Consider the following 18,952-nt stretch of genomic DNA (forward strand, 5'->3'; position numbering starts at 1 on the left):
AATTTAGTTTAGAGCTGCATCCAGTATTTCCTTCTATAAGAAAGGTCAGTTCTCAAGAAGTGATATTTTAATTCATGGCAAAGTGTAAGTTTATCTTTGAAATTAATTTCTACAAAATAAGAATAAAGCAATTCATATGAGACAGTTTCATCCATGCACTTATTTCAATTATATGTTTTTCACAAATAGGAATTATCTCTTGTCCTTGCAGCTACTGAAATCAGACAAGGATTCTACTCTCCATTTTAGCATAGGATCATCTTCAAGAATCTTTACCAAACAGCATATTCCAACTTCAAAAATTATTTTGAAGTGTTTTTCAGCTCAAACATTTACAATGATTGACACTGACTAGAAATTACCTGAAGTAATATCTCAGAGAAGGAATTTTGTGAGAAAAGCAGACATAACAGCTCCAGATCTGATAGGAGGTTTCATTACACCTTAAGCTTCACAGGAAAAAAATCTCCAGTCAAACTAGACTTAGAAGAATAAGAGCATTTCTATAACCTTTTTACACACCTATGATGAGACTTTCAGCATACAATAATCATTGCAATTACATATGTAGTTGCTAATTTGTATTTCCAAGAAAAAATGGCCTCAAGTATTCCAGTCAAGCATGCTGTAAACATTCTGAAACAGCCCTTACTTCAGTTTTCCTCTAATAGGCCTCCTCTTGAGGTTTCAAAAATGTAAGCCTCAGGACAGATACTGTTTGCAAAACGCCACTATCAGGACAGTTATCTTCCATCCAGGATCAGAATAACTACTTATTTTCATTTCAGCTTTATGGCTGACAGCATGGACTGTATTGGCTATTCACCTGAGACAGCCAGTGTTTCACTACATAGTATGTGTTCAAAGTTCAAAGGCAGCTCAATCTGTCTGAACAGGGACAAATAGGTTATTAAATGAGGAACTATCAATTTCACTTCTGAAAATTTTCCTCTCACTTTTTTTTCACTGGAATTGGATGCAAATACTCAGATAGCCTTCCAACATTGTGTGTGGCACAGTCTAAGGCAAGCTATGTTACATTTAAATTTAAACACACTTTGATTTGCTTTACACTACATTTTTCTTCATGATGCAAGAGTTCTGAGAAAACAAGCTTCTGTCCACACAACCACAAATGTTTTTCTATGCATAGTTAAGGGTTCTTCTCTACTTCTAAATGATCGCTTGCTAGAAATGAAGGTGCAATATTAATAACTCATGGGATTACTTCCACCATCGCTGCCTTCTCATCCCCCTTTCCCAAGACAGAAAGCAATTCTATTCTGTTCTCAGTAGAAAGGGAACCGACCTACATAGGCAGTAAGACATCTTGAAACATTCAAAAAATACTAAGCACACAATCAAAGATGTACCTAACAATTGTTTTGTTACATATGACAGATTTTGTCAAATGAAGATACTACATTATCATCACTTTATTGGAAAAAAGATGGGACAACAGTTTAAAAGACGGAGTCTTATAAAGGTTGTAGTTAAGATTCCATCTAAATCCTTACTTTTGGATGTCTGAGCAGTATGTATCAGGTGTAAGACTGCTGTGCTAACAAGGACAGCCAGTACTAATTGTCTCACTTGAACAGAATGATATGGAACAATGACCGTAGAAGGCACAGAAGTGAATGAATTACTGAAATAGCTTCTAGGTGTACTACAGTATAAATTGTATCTAAAACTTGAAAATGAAAATAGAAATCCTGCCATTTTGAAAAAAATGCTCTATTAGCAAACTTTAATTTTTATTGATGCTTCAGATACTTGTTTCTATACAGAATGACTTCTGTGAATACTTTCGATTCTCTCAAGCTCTTTTTTCCCCATAATTTGGGACATTCCTACATGATTATGCATCTTGAAGTACATCTCTGACAGACTTGAGAAAAATAAAAGCATTGGGTTGGACAGTTCTGCAGAACTCTTGAGCTTAGAGCTCTTAGGCCTCCCAGGAGAAGCAATAACCTTCTAGATATAAACAGAGGAGCAGCACTAAGGTAGTAATAGCATAGGTAAGGCAGCCAAAAGATCCTTCACTGAAAGGAAAGCAAAGGCAAAAACATTCTTACCCTACAAGTAGTACTGACTACCTTCCTTGCAGTGCTAACTGTACAACAATTAAAACTGCTGATACAGGAAGAAGCAGTGACACAGTAGCTCATTTTATACAGTTCTTCTTAAACGTTCACCAAGTCCACAGATGTAATACATAAGCAGCAGCACAGCCAGAATCAAAATTTTTGGAGCTCTACCAAAGTTAGATGACATAACCTTTTTGCTTCAGAGAAAAATAAACCACAAAAACATGATCAGTATTAAGAGTAAAATTTTGACTGAGAAAGACAACTACAACTGCAGGTTTCTTTGCCTTTGGTTCCACTTCCATTTTAGTCACATCCTTGAACCAGATTAGGAAGACCTACAGTGTTTCACCTTCTGTAAGTCTTGTTTTCGCTCCTCCTTGCTTTCTAAGATGAATCTCTCTTAAATTAGATAAATATTGACACTCAATTCTAAGTATCTTAGGAAAGACTGAAAAATCTTCCTAAAAAGTCTTATCCTTATTTTCTGTTCTTTCTGAGAGGTAGATGAAGATCTCATTTGAGTCAGCAGCTGAATGTGGTTTGTAAAGAAGGTATAACTTAAGAGACCACAATGACCACCTGCAAAGCACTTTTTTTTTTAATAATAAATTTTCTACAGAAATAATTCTATCCCTTTGCTGAAGAATCTTAACACTTCATGCTGATGATGTTACAGAATGAATAATCCAGAGATATCAGATATAAGACTAGTAAATATTAGACTGCCTTACAAGGAATTAGCACAACTGACAATGTACAAATACATTAGCACAACTGACAAACGAAACATGGATATGGTCAAGTTTTTGTGCATCCATGCGTTACTTCTGCCAGGTTATTAAGCAGTAGAAAAATATTTCTTATGTCTAATATTTCTGCTATCCATTTCTATTCCTCAAAGACTGGATGTCTTTAGTTGGACTTCCATGTGTCCTCAGCAATCTCTGAGAATGCCCTCTAAATCCCATGAGAGAAGCACTGAAAAATATAACTTCAGAAAAATTAAATTTGAGGTACGTGAGGAAATTTTCATTCAGCTTGACGGTAACCTTGTATGTTTCACCAAAATCTGTTTTTCCAACAATTTTGAAAAAGGTAAAAGGCATTGTCTTTGAAGCAAAAAATCCTCTAGTATAGTTGCTCTTAAAATTCCAGATCTAGGGAAAACAAAATCTACTTAGCAGTTTCTCTCATTTTATAGTTTAAGAAAAAAATCCTCTCTGTAGAGAAGATGGTCAATCTTTTATCCACCTGGAAACAAGTCCCAGGATTTCCTTGCAACAGCTGAACTTAAATCAAGACTCACAATAAGGATGTGTGTTTTTGGAGGCTTACTGTAATGGTTGACACAGAAGACTGAAGCTTCCAATTGTTTTTCTGTGCTATTACATAACATGAAGGATTACAAAATTTGGTATAACCAAGAAAGACAAATCAGAAAGAAGTTTAATATCCTTAATTACTGTTCAGATTAATAAAAAGCAATTTCAGATTTGGCTAGTGCACAACTGCCAGTACTAAGAATTAAGAGTATGTAATTAGTAATAAAAGTATTCTACAGTGTAATTCATTCATATCCAGCAGTGAAATCAAGAAACATCAGAAGTTATTTGATTCTCAAAGTTTGTAGCTTACTCATTTCTTAATTGAGGATTTCTTATCTTAGACATTGCCAAATGCATGAAGGGCTGTCTACCTTCCTCGTAATCTGTTTATATTATAAAATTAAATAATTCTAATTTGCATCTGAGAGATGACTGAAGCATTGAAATATTCTTGTTTTGCTCAGAGCCTATAACATGCTTCTGCTTCCAAGTAATTATATAACCACGTAACTGTGTATACATACAACACAAAAAACAGTTTATCACCCGATGTTTTTTTCTAGCCTGAAAAAGAAAGATTACTGATCATAGCTGAAAAGGTTACCTGGATCTGGGCTCTGTTTCCAGCTGTTATATTAGATATCGTCCAGCATGCTTCCTTTTTGATAGATTCTTTAGGGCTGCTTAGCAAATGCAGTAAACTCTGCAGGGCAGAACAATTTAGAATTACCTGAACACAAAAGAAAAAAGAAAAGCACATCTTAGAGGAAATTTAGGATAGAGAATCACTGGAAGTAAGGAATACAGAGTCTTCAAAAGCTAGAAAGCATGTCATCAAGATATTCCGAAAATGCTTTAAAAAAATGAAAAATAAAAATAAAACAGCAATAAGTATGAAATAAATGTTTGTATTTTATTTATTTTATTATGCTTATAAGCGAAAAAAAAATTGAGCAGTTTAAGTAACATCAGATTTCGTAGAAACATAGAATGGCTTGGGTTGGAAGAGACCTTAAAGATCACCTAGTGCCAATGGCCCTGCCATGGGTAGGGTTGCCACCTACTAGATCCAGTTACCCAGGGTCTCATCCAACCTGGCCTTGAACATTTTCAGATACGGGGCATCAACAACTTCCCTAGGCAGTCTGCACTAGACTCACCACCCTGTGAGTAAAGAATTTCCTCCAAAATAGAAATCATAGAATCACCAGGGTTAGAAAAGATCTCCAATATCATCTAGTCCAACTGTCCACCTACCAACAATATTTCCCCACTAAACCACATCCCTTAGTACCACATCTAAACGTTTGAGCACCTCCAGGGATAGCAACTCAACTACCTCCTTGGTCAGCTGGTTCCAGCACCTGACCATTCTACTAGAGAAGAAATTTTTCCTAATATCCAACCTGAACCTCCTCTGGTGCAGCTTCATGCCATTCTCTCTAGTCCCATGGCTAATGATGTGAGACAAGAGGCCATCCCCCACCTCGCTACAGCCTCCTTTCAGGCAGTTATAGACAATGACAAGGTCTCCCCTGAGCATTCTCCAGATTGAACAATCCCAGTTCCCTCAGCCACTCCCCGTAAGACCTGTGCTTCAGACCCTTCACCATCTTTGTCGCCCTTCTCTGGACATGCTCAAGGGTCTTGATATCTTTCTTGTAGTGAGGGGCCTAAAACTATCTAACCTAGATCTCCATTTAGTTTAAAACCATTCCTGCTTGAGCTATCACAATCAGACCAGAAGTATGAGAATTATGTGCCTCTCCCGTTTATAAGTTCCTTTTAAGCATCAGAAGGCCACAACGAGGTCCCCCCAAAACCTCCTTTTACCCAGGTTGAACAAGTCCAGCTCCTCAGCTTTTTTTTTTTTTTTTTTGCAGGATTTCTTATCTTGGATTCTGTGACCTCCCTTCCTTCTCTCTCTCCCCCTTTTTATTCTCCAACTCCTCCTTGGACTTTGGACATGTTCCTAAAAATTCTGTTTAGCAAATTAAGGAGGAAGGGGGGGAAGAAGGGAAGGTTATGGTTCAGCATTTATCAGATATCTGTTGGGACAAGAAAGATTGGAATCTTTTTTCTTCACATAAACTACCTACGTTTTTGGCCAACTCCAAGCACTGGCAATTATTAATTGTTGGAAATGAGATACAATGGAAAAGGTTTGTACTCCGAGGATGCATCACAGAAACAGAATATCCCACACTCAAAGGGATCTACAAGGATCAGTAAGTCCAACTCCCAAATACACATAGAACCAGTCAAAAAACTCAGACCATATATCTGAAAACACTGTTCAAATGCTTCTTGAACTCCAGCAGCTTGGGGCCATGACCACTGCACTAAGGAGCCTGTTTCACTACCTAACCATCTTCTGGTGAAGAACTGTTTCCTGACATCCAAACTGAACTTCCCCTGTCCTAGTTTCATGCCTTGGTCCTGTCACTGTCACCAGAGAGCAGAGATCAGTGCTGCTCCTTCACTTCCCCTTGTGAGGAAGCTGTAAGGCTGTGCTGAGGTCTCCTGTGCCTCTTGGTCTCCTCTGCTCTGGGCTGAACAAACTACGGGACCTCAGCTGCTCCTCATATGTCATTCCCTCCAGACCCTTCACTACCTTCGTAGCCCTCCTTTGGGCACTCTCCAATCTTGTGTCCTGCACACATAGTGCTCGAGGAGGGGAAACACCAGTTCAGTGTAGAGTGGGACAATCACCTCCTTCAACTGGCTAGTAATACCATGCTGACGCACCCCTGGATATGGTTCATATTCCTGGCTGCTTGGGCACATTGTTGACTCACATTCAACTTGCTTTTGGTCAAGACTCCCGAATGCCTTTCAGCAGGGCTGCTGTCCAGCATCTCATCCCCTATTCTGTATGCACAGCTAGGGTTGCATCTTCCCAGGTGCAGAATCCAGCACTTGCTCTTGTTGAACTTCATGTGATTGGTGATTATCCAGTCCTCTGATTTGTCTAAATCTTTCTGCAATGCCTCTCCACCCACACTGGAGTCAACAGCCCTCCCCAGTTATTGTCATCCAACTTGTCCAAAACACCTCCTAGTCCTACATCTAAGTCATTTATGAAAACACTAAAGAGAACTGGCCCTAAAACTGAGTGACTGACCACCAGCTTGATGCAACTCCATTTGTTATAACCCTTTGGGCTTAACTCATCAGCCAATTGCTCACCCACATGTTTTTGTTTAGCCCTATGGCAGACATTTTTCCAGAAGGATACTGTGAAAAACAGTATTAAAAGCTTTACTGAAAACCAAAAAGATAACATCAAAACTGGCCTCCCTTGGTCAACCAAAAGGGTGACCTTCTCATAAAAGGAAATTAAATTAGTTAAACAGGATCTTTCCCTCATGAACTTGTGGTGACTCTGAACAATAACCAAATTGTCCTTCAGGTGCTTTTCAATAACACCGAGCATAATTTTCTCCATAATTTTACAAAGCACTGAAGTGAGACTCACAGGCAGGCCTGTAATTACCAGGATCTTCTTTCTTGTCTTTCTTGAGAATGAGAAGAACATTTGTCAGCTTCCAGTCAACTGAGACCTTTCCAGAATCCCAAGATCATTGAAAAATAGAGAGTGGTCTTAAACCAACACTGGTCAGCTGAGTACCCTGGGATTTGCTCCATTAGGTCCCACATACTGTGCTACTCCACCACGGTGCATATAAATCCTGCACAAGTTAGAGGCTGGCTGAGAATTGATCCTTACTCATAGTCACAGTCCTCCAACTCAGAGTACCTGAGGTGCCACAGTCCATCAGACAGAGGCAAAGTATTCAGACATCTGCTTTGTCTGGGCACCTTACAAACAGGGACATTCTCATCAGGTTATGAACCAATGTTACCTCTGGTCCTCCTTTTATTATTAACATGTTAAAAAATATATATTGCCCCCTACAATACTGGTCAGCTTCAACTCTAATTCTGCTTCAATCACACAGATTTTCTCCCTGCAAAGGCAGACAGTATCCCTGCAGTATTCCCATGTTGCTTGATGTTGCCTCCAGCAGCCATACAGGTTATTTTTCTTTTCAAAGCTCTAGAAGATTACTTCCATTCAGCCAAGCCAGACTTCTGCCCCATCTGCTTTACTTCCAGCATTTTAGGATTGCCTGTTTCTGTCTTCTCAGGAGATGGTACTCAAGTAACCAGCACCAACATAAGTGAGCATTTGGAAGGCAGTTTCCTAGGGAACTTTACTAATTTGTTCCCTGAGTAGCCTGAAATCTGCTCTACCCATATCAAGAGTTGAAAATCTTTGGTGATAGGAGAACTGCCTCCAAAACCTCAATTCAACTACTTAATGGTCACTGTGGCCAAGAAGACCATCAACAACCACTTCACCCACGAGACCTTCTCTATTCACAAGCAACAGATCTAAGAAGGCACACAAACCTTTCTCAGACAGCTGGCTTGTATGTTGTTCACATATTCAGAAACGCGTTTACTGTCAAAGCTGGGCTCTTCTCCTCCCTCACAGACCTGTTAACGAACTTTTGTGCACCTTCTGAATCCCTCTTTATCATTTGCCATAGTCTGCATGCAAGACTTTAATTTTCCTTAGAATTTTAGGAACACTTTGGTATGCTCCTCTAAAAAAAACAAAACCAAACACCTGCATGCAGCTAAGCAGTTGAAACATTTTCTTGAAGATTTCACTTTATGATATGTAATATTTATCTGCCTTATACATGACTGAGTGATCCCCATGGCTTTATTTAAAAAAACAACAACAAACAGCTATTTTATCAAAACGTATCTCAATCACTCTTACACCAATCTGAAAAACAACAGTCACTGAGAAAAACAGAAGAATGCCTATACAATCCAACTATAGACTATGAAAAAATATTAATAATCTTAACCTCCTCCCCCAGCACTAGTTACAAAATACTCAAACAGTATCTTGCTGTTACTAAGTCATCTTGAATTTTGTAGTTCTGTGGCAATAAATGGACACATTAATATAAACCAATAATTATTGAACAAGCCTCACAGTTAGGATCTTGGATTTTAACTTTAGCATAATCTATGGCGATGAAGTAATTTGCATGGGAAATCAGACACTACCAATGAATTGTTTTTTTCCAAGCTCTTCACGCCATCTAAAATCCCCAGCTGCTACCACCATCACCTGGAAGCCCATCTCAACACTTCCACCACACACACCTTCCCATTTTCAGCTACCACCGCTTCCTGATCCTATTTCTGCCATCAGCTTTAATAACAGTTAACAGCCCACCACAGCAAGCCTGCCTGAGCCTGTGACTTCAATCCAATTTGCTTGTGCATTTGTCTGACAGCTCCACATCGCACAGGCATGCTTTTCATGCCTTTTAGTTTGTGAACAAGAGGTGGAGGCCAAAAGTCAGCAAAGCTTCAAAAGCAGCAGCCTACTCTGTACTTTTCTTTCACATATTACCAGATCATGACAAAAGGATGTCAGAATACACAAAGAAATGGGAAAAGTTTAACAAAAGGTACAACAGATAAAGCTCATAATAGGATTTTCTGCTCTGCATGCAAAAAAGCTTGCCACCAGTCAGTGGATCACAAATAACATGTATACATGGCATGGACTCTCTGTTCCCACTGATTACAAAAATTAATAGGAGCTGCCACTTCTTGAAAAGTCTAAAAATCAGTAGGTTGACAACTTCGTACCTCTAAGGCAACATACTGCTGGCTCCCAGTTCAATGTCAACACAGTGGTGTGAGCCACTGCCTCTTACTTCTCTAAGCACACGCCCAGACTCTGTCACATATCATCCAATATCTCACCACACCATTTTGGTACATTCATCACAGACTGTCACTGGCACCAAATGCAACAGGCTGTCAACAGCCCCACCACATTACATCATTCAGTATAAAATTCAGCCTAAGAGGAAGACTGCTTTAAACAAAACAGAAGAGAAAAATTCAAAGAGTATTGCACAGCTATATAAGAACTCCAGACACAGCAATACAAGAATAAATTTTAGAGGAGCACATTAAAGTGTTCAGGAAAAGAAAACCACTACATATGGCAATCAGTGTCAATCTTTCATTTTCAAACTTAAAAAGGAACAGGAAGAGGTACTGGTAAGTAAGTTACATCAATATTAACAGAAAGGTGAACCAGGGTACAACACATGAAGAAGTGAATCCATACCTGGGTCTGGATATCATCTCCTGTGACAATGTTCCCAACAGCTCGTAAGGCAGGAGATACTACTTTATAGTCGTTATGCCTAAAATTACCAAGATTGAGATGTTAACCATCCTGAATCATCTTCATCTTCACATGCTCAAGGAAGAAACATTTGCCAGGGAAAAATTTGCCAGAAAAACTGACTTATCTACAATTATCTGAAACAAATGACTTTTGATTTTAAACTAATGGCAACGCATTCTAGAGTTCATAACTTTTAAGCCCTAAGACATCATTCAGCAACATAAAAACTGAAATATGAGATTACTACAAGTACCTCAGAGTACAGGCATCTTAGGGAGCAGAAAAATCAACTTCAAGAATGGAGCATGCTTAACGTAGCATGCACAAAGGCAGATAATGAGACAGAGGAACACTGGCAGAAGCGCTGCATTTAACTCAAGCACATCTTCATCCAGCCATTTAATCATATTCTATCATTAAATGTATTTGCACACATTTCCTTAGAATGAACACTGCATCTCCCCATTATCATTAAACTCAGAATAAGAAAAGTAAATAATTTTTTCAGAAATTAAAGTATTAATAAAAAGGTACTTTCAGTAATACAGTCTATTCAATAATTCAGTAGACTGCTTTTCTAATAGCCTTTTTAATTTACATCATGAAAAACTACTGTTTCTTGTTCTTCTGTAAATTTTACAAAAAAGCAGTTGCTACATGTTGAAAAAACAGCAGAGGAAAAAGCTCCACTGTTGCTGTTACTCATGACAATAGAAAGGACTGATTAAAGATAGGATAAGTTATAAAATTCAGATTGTTTTGGTTTTTAGGAAATTAATAGATTTCAAGATATATCTAATTGTGTTTTCTGATGCAAGAACCATGATATTAGGGAAAGGATTGAATAATGCATTTATTTAGAACATTTAGAACAAACTTTCTTACATCAGCAATTCCACAAGTCTTCTGCAGACTCCTGCATCAATCACAGCCTGGATTTTATCGTTGGGGCCATCAGACAAATAGGACAAAGCCCAGCAGGCATCAGCTAATACATCTGTATCATTGACAAAGAGCAGCCAGGAGAGCACACTAAGACAAGGTGAAACCTGTAAAACAATAAAAGAGATGCACAGATTATGCAATCAAAAGGGCTGGAATACCTATTAACATGTCCGTTAATTCTGTATGCATCATTACAAAACCACACACTAGCATCATGATCCTGAATACCTGGCAAATTTCAGACTTCAGCAGCACTTTGGTGTAGTGCTGTAACTACACTAGCAGAGAGGAACAAGCCAGCAGAAAAGCACCTGGAATTCTTCAGCCTCTACAGTACCATCCATGTCTGGAAACTTAACCTCAAACGCCTCTATCAAGATGTGCCATTTTTCACTAAAGAAGCCAAGATGCACAGTTTTGCTCTACTGTGTAATGACATTAACAAATAACAAATAACCAGGAGGCAGCAATATCAAAACAATGGTTGTGAATGTCTGCCAAAAGAACAAAAGACATTCAGAAGCTTAATTTGTAACAAGAGCACCATTGTTTCAGAGAAATTCAGAAATATTTCTGCTATGTAGTTTAAGCTTAACCATTCTTATTTCTTATTTGGAAACCTACACCTCACAACACATTTCCTTAGAATGAACACATTTCTTACCTTGGCAAAATCTGGAGGAGGATTTTTCCCTCTGCAGAGATTGGATAGAGCCCATACAGCATTTCGGGTCATAGTGATACGATTCTGTTTTGAAAGTAATCTAAAAACAAATAAATTCCAAACATCACTAATGCACATTCAAAGCCAGGCAACCTAGTACAGCCAGCTGTGATTCATACACATCAACTCAGGCCTACATTTTAATAGATGTCAGGGGAAAACATGCTAAAATCTCTCTATAAAAACAGATCCTGAGGAAAATTACACTTGACAGATGGATACTAACATTCACATTAGATGTGTAGCCAACAATAACCACTGCACTATAAGAATATTCATTTAACTTTGTAGATACTATTGTGGTGGATTAACAGTTAAGAGGCATAAGAATTGTGACAAAACTGCCTAAATGGAAAGACATGGATATTTTTCAAGAGTTCTCTGTTGAACAGATATTTGCATGTCAATTCTCAGCCCATCAATACGTTTTTCTGTGTTAAGCTTTATAGTGACAAAGAACAGAATTTAGCCTCAGAAAACACATATAATCACATTTAAGGCTTCCCAAATATTTACAGCAGTCACATAACTGGCAGCAACTAAAGCCCAGACTTCCTGTGCACAGTTGTTCATCCCTGCAAGAGTTTTGACCATTGGGTTCATATAAGAAGAAAACTCTATAAACCATCCCAAATTGGTCTCTTTCCAAAGTTCCTACAAGATGACACTTGCACACCATATGCAAGATTCAGCTTCTGCTGCATGAGACTCAGGAAGGACAATGGTGTAACGTACTCTATATTCATGATATCTGTGTGCCACAGGACTATCACACCGTCAAAGCTGCTTCAGTCGCCGGTACATCGTGCATTTCCTTATCTGAAATTAATCCTAGCACTGCTGCTCATTAGTTAAGTCAAATACAGCGTGAAGTCTATCGGGAGCACTTTCCGGACAGCTCAGAAACAACTAGCCAAGAACTCCACAGAAAATTTTGATTATCAGAACGTTCTCTCATCATGCCTTGGTCAAATACTGCAAAAAGTTGTCCAGAGTGGTTATGGAATCTACCTCTGATGTTCCAAATTTGACTACGTAAGTGGCTGAGCAATTCTGATCACATCTGCTATAAAAAGAGGGTTTGACTAGACAACCTCCAGAGGTCGCTTCCAACTTAAATTACTCTACAATTCTCATTAGTTCCAGGCATCCACCCACTGTGTAGAACAAAATAGCTCCAGCTTAGCTGGTCTTAACACAATTCCTTTTTTAGTTCAGTTGCAAAATAAGCCCTCAAAAATAGCCTAATTAGTCCACAAAAATAAATAATTATTTTTCAAGGCAAAACGAACTTCAGTCTTATCAGACGCTTGAGTAATATTTTGAAGAATGTATTAAAACAGACTTACTGCAGTAAGGGAGGCAGGATATTACAGTCCAGTACATAGTCTCTGCACATCGTGCTGTCTCCAGCAATGTTGCCAAGAGCCCATACTGCCTGCAATAAAAACAGAACGGTAATTGTTTTTATTTTCACAATTCAAACCATTCAGTATGTGAATTAAAAATGGGAAATCATCTCTGTTCTCACCGTTATATCCTGGACAATATACAAAAGGGTAATGCATTCTGGTTAAGAGTTGCAAATATACACCCAAGCTGGTTACATGATTCAGGAATATTTACACAGGTCTAAGTACCCAAGCAGTCAACAGGTATGTCACCAAAGACTGCAGGCAGACAACCTTACTCTGTCCACAACGAGAGCTCCTCACCTTAGGCTCAGTAATGCACTAATTGTACACGCCCCCTGGTTCAAGTCCAGATGGTTCATAGCACACGTCAAGCAGGTTTGTATCTACCCAAAAATGTGTACAACAGCTCATATTAGTATTTCCTAGGAAGCCATAAAAGCATGCATTGTTTACACAGTCACATTAAGAACACTGATAACAAGAAAGATGGAAAAGATGATTTAAATACAAACTAAAACAATATTCAAAATAAAAAATGGACATTGTTATATTTCTTTAAGAGAAAGCAAAACAGAACCAGTATTGACTATTTAAATATATGCATGACAAAATGTAAGAACAACTGTTTACTCCCCTGGGCATCACTGTTACCCTAACCCTTCATTTGGAGGAATAAGATACAAAATACCAAAAGATAATTAAAAAAGCATGAAAACTATCTTCCATAATACCAGAATGAAAGAGTTCATTAACTTTGATTAATACATTGAGGTCAAAAGTTTTTTTTGATATCACTTTCTATTAGCGTGAGAACTGTAACTGAGAAGAATTTAAAGAAAGCAGTCTATACCAGTAGAATGTTTCATAGACATTTTAATCACACAAGAAAGAGTATGAAACTCACATTTTGTATTTATTTTATATTAGCAGAAGGCTAAACGACAACTGAAATAGAATACCTTCTTATTAGGTAAGAGCTATACAAAAAATCTATACAACCACTGGAGATATTATGAACAGAAGCAGTTCGAAGTTTTAAAAAAGTGGTAAAAGAGATGCTATTCTACAATATAAGGGACTTCTCTTCCAGCCTCTGAAGTCCTCCCCCTGGTCATTCTAAAGGCCCAAAAGATATCATTCTCTAAAAAAAAAGTAATACAGCTAAAACAAAATAAAATGTATTAAAAAAAATCTGTACATACACATCTACCTACATTTAGTTAGCTGTTAGGTACACAAAGGACTTACTGACAATAATACAATAGATAGATTGATCAACTGATAGATCGCAAGTCCCTAAACTACAAGTTGTTAGAGATGAGGAGAACTACTCTGGGAAAGGATTTGTTTTGTTCTCCTCCTGTTTTTCAGTCAGCCACAGTTAGAATACCAAATCATACTCAGCTTTGCAATGACGTTTGTCACTACTAATTCTGTGTGCCCCTCTAAAGCTAATCAAGAAAGCTTATCTTTCATTCCAATTGTTACTCTTTTACAACTGCTCCAAAAATGGTTTGTCTGACATTGAAGTGTAATGTTGGGTCTGGCAGCCTCACAGATTCAACATGGAAAAGACAGCTAAAAGAAAAAAATTAACTTGAGACAGAACATATACCAGCTCCTCTAAAAATTAATTTGTATTAAAACTCTAAGAAGACATGCCTGTTGCTCACCGCAATACTTTCACTTATGCAGTGATGTGACTTCCTAGGCACAAATAAAAAATTTCAGCAGGCCCTATATAGATTTGTGAATCTTGCTAAAAACACTGATGGGGAGAAGGATGGCATCCTTGTGCAAAGATGCAACCTCCTTTTCTGTGCAGTCTTATGTCTACTGGACAGCCTACCTTGGAGGCTGTATTTCACTGTCTGTGACCTTGCTTCTGCCATTATAGTAATACTTGTTTTTAGATTTAACAACAGCAACAATCACTTAATACAAATGTCTATTCTGACCTTGAATGACAGACTGGTTTTGTAACTGCAAAACTCTTAGAAAGTCAAGCCAGAGAAGTCATAAAACATCTTTGCATTTTCCTACTCTTGATTTTGAAGGGCAGAGAAGTCTCAATAGCCTGATATCACAGGAGCTGGTAACAATGTTGGAAGAAATTCTAACATTAATGACTGGTAGCTCTGGATCGTACAAAAGATGAAAAGAAACTGAAATATCTTTAGCCAAAGTATGCAGAGTTACGTTCAAATATTTTTCGAGGAATCGTTTCAAGTCTTCTGATAAATAAGAAACATAAGTCAAGCTCATTCGAACTTCTCTCAGCAGACACAGCTATAAGCACAAAGCTTCCTTGTCATTTCCACAAAGACATGAGAACAGTGACAAGTGACTTCAGCTTTTCTGTCTATAATATTATTACATTCAGTAATTTTCAGTGATGACTTTCATGCACTCATCAAGATGCAAATATCTTGCTTGCCATTATATTACGGTTTCATTTTATACATCCCAAATTATAGAATTGCTCAGGTTGGAAAAGACCTTAAAGATCATCAAGTCCAACCACAACCTAACCATACTATCCTAACTCTAACGACTCACCCCTAAATCACATACCTGAGCACCACATCCAAATGGTTTTTAAACACATCCAAGGATGGTGACTCAACCAGCTCCCTGGGGAGCCTATTCCAGCACTCAACAACCCTTTCTGGAAAGAAGCGTTTCCTAATATCCAACCTAAACTTATCCTGGCACAACTTGAGGTCATTTCCCCTCATCCTGTCACAAGTGAGAAGAAACCAGTCCCACTCACTGCAATCACCTTTCAGATATTGTAAGAGAGCAATAACATCTTCCCTCAGCCTCCTCTACCCCAGACTAAACAGCCCCAGTTCCTTCAGTCACTCCTCACAGGACATATTCTCCTCCAAGCCTTTCACAAGCCTCGTGAAACAAATGTTTATTTTTTTAATCATCTTTTTTAGAGAGCTGCCAAGGTTAAAGGATATTTAATTCCAGTAATCTCAAGAGTTTACTATTTAAAATATCAAGCTCAAAAAAATAAAATTAATTTCAATACTTTATTTGCACCAAAACTCAGAGATGAAAAGAATCTATACCTTTCATGTCTGTAGATTTTTAACCAATATCAAGTTGTGTACTTGATAAAATACATAAATAAATAAACTGAAAATACAAATGCTGCCTTGTCAACTGACAGGGGTATATTTTTATAGAGCTGCATAAATTTCCATGTACTGCTAACGATCAAACATGGGTTTTGCAAGTCTCCAGTTTATTTCACCTGTTATTAAACTCTAGAAGTTTCACATGCAATGCTGGACAGCATTAATAGTCAGTAACAGCACAATGCTAGCTTTATAGAGTAATGTTGATCTACATGATGCATTCTGTGAATAATACATATGCTTTCTGATAACTCTTCCACTTTTCTCTGGACTTTGATAGCTCTCAGCCATGCATTTAAGTGTTTGAATATTTAAATCAAGACATAAGCCAACTACCAATAGTGCATTAAGTTTGTACCTCTCCGTGGAACAGAAACATTCTGAATTAAGAATCAACACTTTTTCCACTTTTGGACTTGGGAAACACATCTAAAGCAAAAATTAGCTTTGCATACAAACACAATCGGACTAGCAGACACAAAGATACCTGAGGGAGGAATTCCTAGAGATGATTTCTATTACATCCCAACACAGAAGCAACCTTCCTTTCAGCAGCAGGTTGTTCTAACTTTATTACTAGCATCTCTTCCAACCAGACAGAAAAAGTATTTCATACTCATGCCTCAATTGGATTGCTGGTTTTTCTTCCCCTCATTTTGAATGTAAGGAGCTAAGCTAGCAGGGGGTGCTGACGTATAAGCCAGATAACAGACAGTAGATACCAGATTCATAGGTCACTTCTGTTAATAAACGCTGGTTTAACAGCAATACAGGTAGAAATGAAAAAACACTGAGGGAAAAACAAATTGTTGCTTTAGCTGGAAACACAAACACAAATCTGCAAAGGAGAACAGGGCAACAAATGGATGTTCCTGCCACCGGCTACCCTTCAGATACAGAGCAGAATGACACATCTGTAACTGTGAGATGATCCCAAGAGTTTTAAACATGGAACATAGAAATTTGCGCAGTTTTTGATGGAAATTCTATGCATATCCAGAAAATCCAAGATAACATCCAGGTTTTAAATTCTGCACAGGATAGAACTGCAGCTAAGACATTGCTGAAGCTAAATCAACGTTAAGCATTTCTACAAGGCCTTGATGAAATCTCTCAATATAAATAATTTCAGGCTGGCCTTTCTGATTTTCAAGATGTGTTTCAGAAGAAAAAATGGGAGGAGCAAAAGAAGGCTAGGACATATGCCATTAACTAAATTTAAACAACTGTATAACAGAAGTTGAGAAAAGCAGGGAGGGACAGAGATGTAATCAATAATTTTTTTTATAAATTATGGAGATGTAGCCTCTGTCACAATTTCAGTTTCTTCGGTGGGAAAAAAAGACATGAAATGGTTTCAGATCACTAATTACAGGAAATACCTGAGAAAGGCTGATACATAAAGCAAAAGCTGGTAGGAATGGCTGATACAACAGAAGATTGTGCTGCCATTCAGCGAGACCTGGACAGCCTGGAGCATTGGACAGAGAGAAAGCAGATGAGATTTAAGCACAGTCTTGCATCTGGGGAGGAACCACACGTACCAGTACAGGCTGGGGGATGACCCACTGGAGAGGAGCTCTGCAGAGAGGGACCTGGGTGTCCTGGCAAATAACAGGTTGGCAATGAGCCAGCAGTGTGCCCTGATGGCCAAGAAAGCCAACGGCATCCTGGGGTGTATTAAAAAAAGCATGACCAGCAGTCAAGGAAGGTGATGCTCCCTTTCTATTCTGCACTGGTCAGGCCTCACCTGGAGTACTGTATCCAGTTCTGGGCTCCCCAGTACAAAAAAGACAGAGATCTCCTGGAAACAGTCCAACAGAGGGTCACAAAGATGATAAAGGGCCTGGAGCATCTCCCCTGTGAGGAAAGGCTGAGCTACCTGGGTTTGTTCAGCCCTGAGAAAAGATGACTGAGAGGGGATCTGATCAACATCTATAAATATCTAAGGCACAGGAGGCAAACGGATAAGGGCCAGACACTTTGCAGCAGTATGTGGTGATAAAACAAGTAGAAAGGGCCACAAACTGAAGCACAGGAATTTCTGCACAAATGCACATAAGAACTTCTTCACAATGAGGATGACGGAGCACTGGAACAGGTTGCCCAGAGAGGTTGTGGATTCTCCTTTTCTGGAGATGAAATTCAAGACCTGCATGGATGCCTGCATGTGCAGCCTGCTGTAAGGAGCCTGCTTTGGCAGGGGGCTTGCATTTGATGATCTCTAGAGGTCCCTCTCAACCCCTACGATTCTGTGATTGTGTGAAAATGAAATAACAGCGTTAAGGGATAGGATAATTAAATTTCAGCCGACATAGCTTAATGAGAAACATCTTGGGAAAAGACAAGATAGAATTTCATTAAAATACACATTGTTTAACAAAGATTCTCAGACTCCTATAAAATCAACCATTTAGTATCACACCAAAAACTTGCATATGCAAAAAACAGTCCAATACATTAATCTAAAACGGGCTTCAAAGAAAGAACTGCTGGAAGAATCATAACAAACTCATATGCGTTCCTGCGTCACTAATATGGGAAGATTTAAATAAAAAGTTCAAGACAAAAACTGTATAATGATTAGCTAGTATGTCAAATTGAAATAAAAAATATGAATGATTTTCAATTTATACTATGATACATACTCAAAATTATATTACTACTTACATTTCCTTCCACAGAATTAATACTAAACCACTTAGCACAAAGAATGATCTGCATAACACAACCTTCAATGTTACTTTTTCTCTTTTATACTCTATGTTATGTTAGTATGGCTAGATTCTGGCCTTTGTGCCCTAAACATGACTTCCTGTATTTTCTTGTGAAGTTATAATTTGTTGCAAATGCAGCAAGAGTTGCTTGCAAAATAATAATCTTCACAGTACTACTGTGAAAAGATACAAATCCGAGAACTATTACAGAGGAGAAAACTTATAGCTAAAATGGTCAAATATCCAGCAATAGCTGAATTTCACCCTGAGATACTCAGAATCAAATATGTTCAAGAACATTGCCCACAACAACAAAACAAAATGCAATAACTCACATTGAGAA

The 18,952-nt window shown here is 38.1% G+C and overlaps 1 protein-coding gene across 1 annotated transcript in view; it reads right to left on the reverse strand.

The window, feature by feature from the left end:
* KPNA1 (karyopherin subunit alpha 1) overlaps window positions 1-18,952 on the reverse strand; it is a 52,254-nt gene that overhangs the window by 12,017 nt on the left and 21,285 nt on the right. Inside the window, exons 7-11 of the mRNA XM_031610295.2 lie at window positions 12,678-12,766; window positions 11,269-11,368; window positions 10,545-10,708; window positions 9,597-9,675; window positions 4,026-4,151 (exon numbers count right to left, since the gene is read on the reverse strand). Of these exons, the coding sequence (XP_031466155.1) occupies window positions 4,026-4,151; window positions 9,597-9,675; window positions 10,545-10,708; window positions 11,269-11,368; window positions 12,678-12,766 (558 nt within the window). The remainder of the gene's footprint in view (window positions 1-4,025; window positions 4,152-9,596; window positions 9,676-10,544; window positions 10,709-11,268; window positions 11,369-12,677; window positions 12,767-18,952) is intronic.

This window comes from Phasianus colchicus, chromosome 1 (genome assembly GCF_987193195.1).
Source record: "Phasianus colchicus chromosome 1, bPhaCol1.hap1.1, whole genome shotgun sequence".
In the NCBI taxonomy this organism is placed as follows: domain Eukaryota; kingdom Metazoa; phylum Chordata; class Aves; order Galliformes; family Phasianidae; genus Phasianus; species Phasianus colchicus.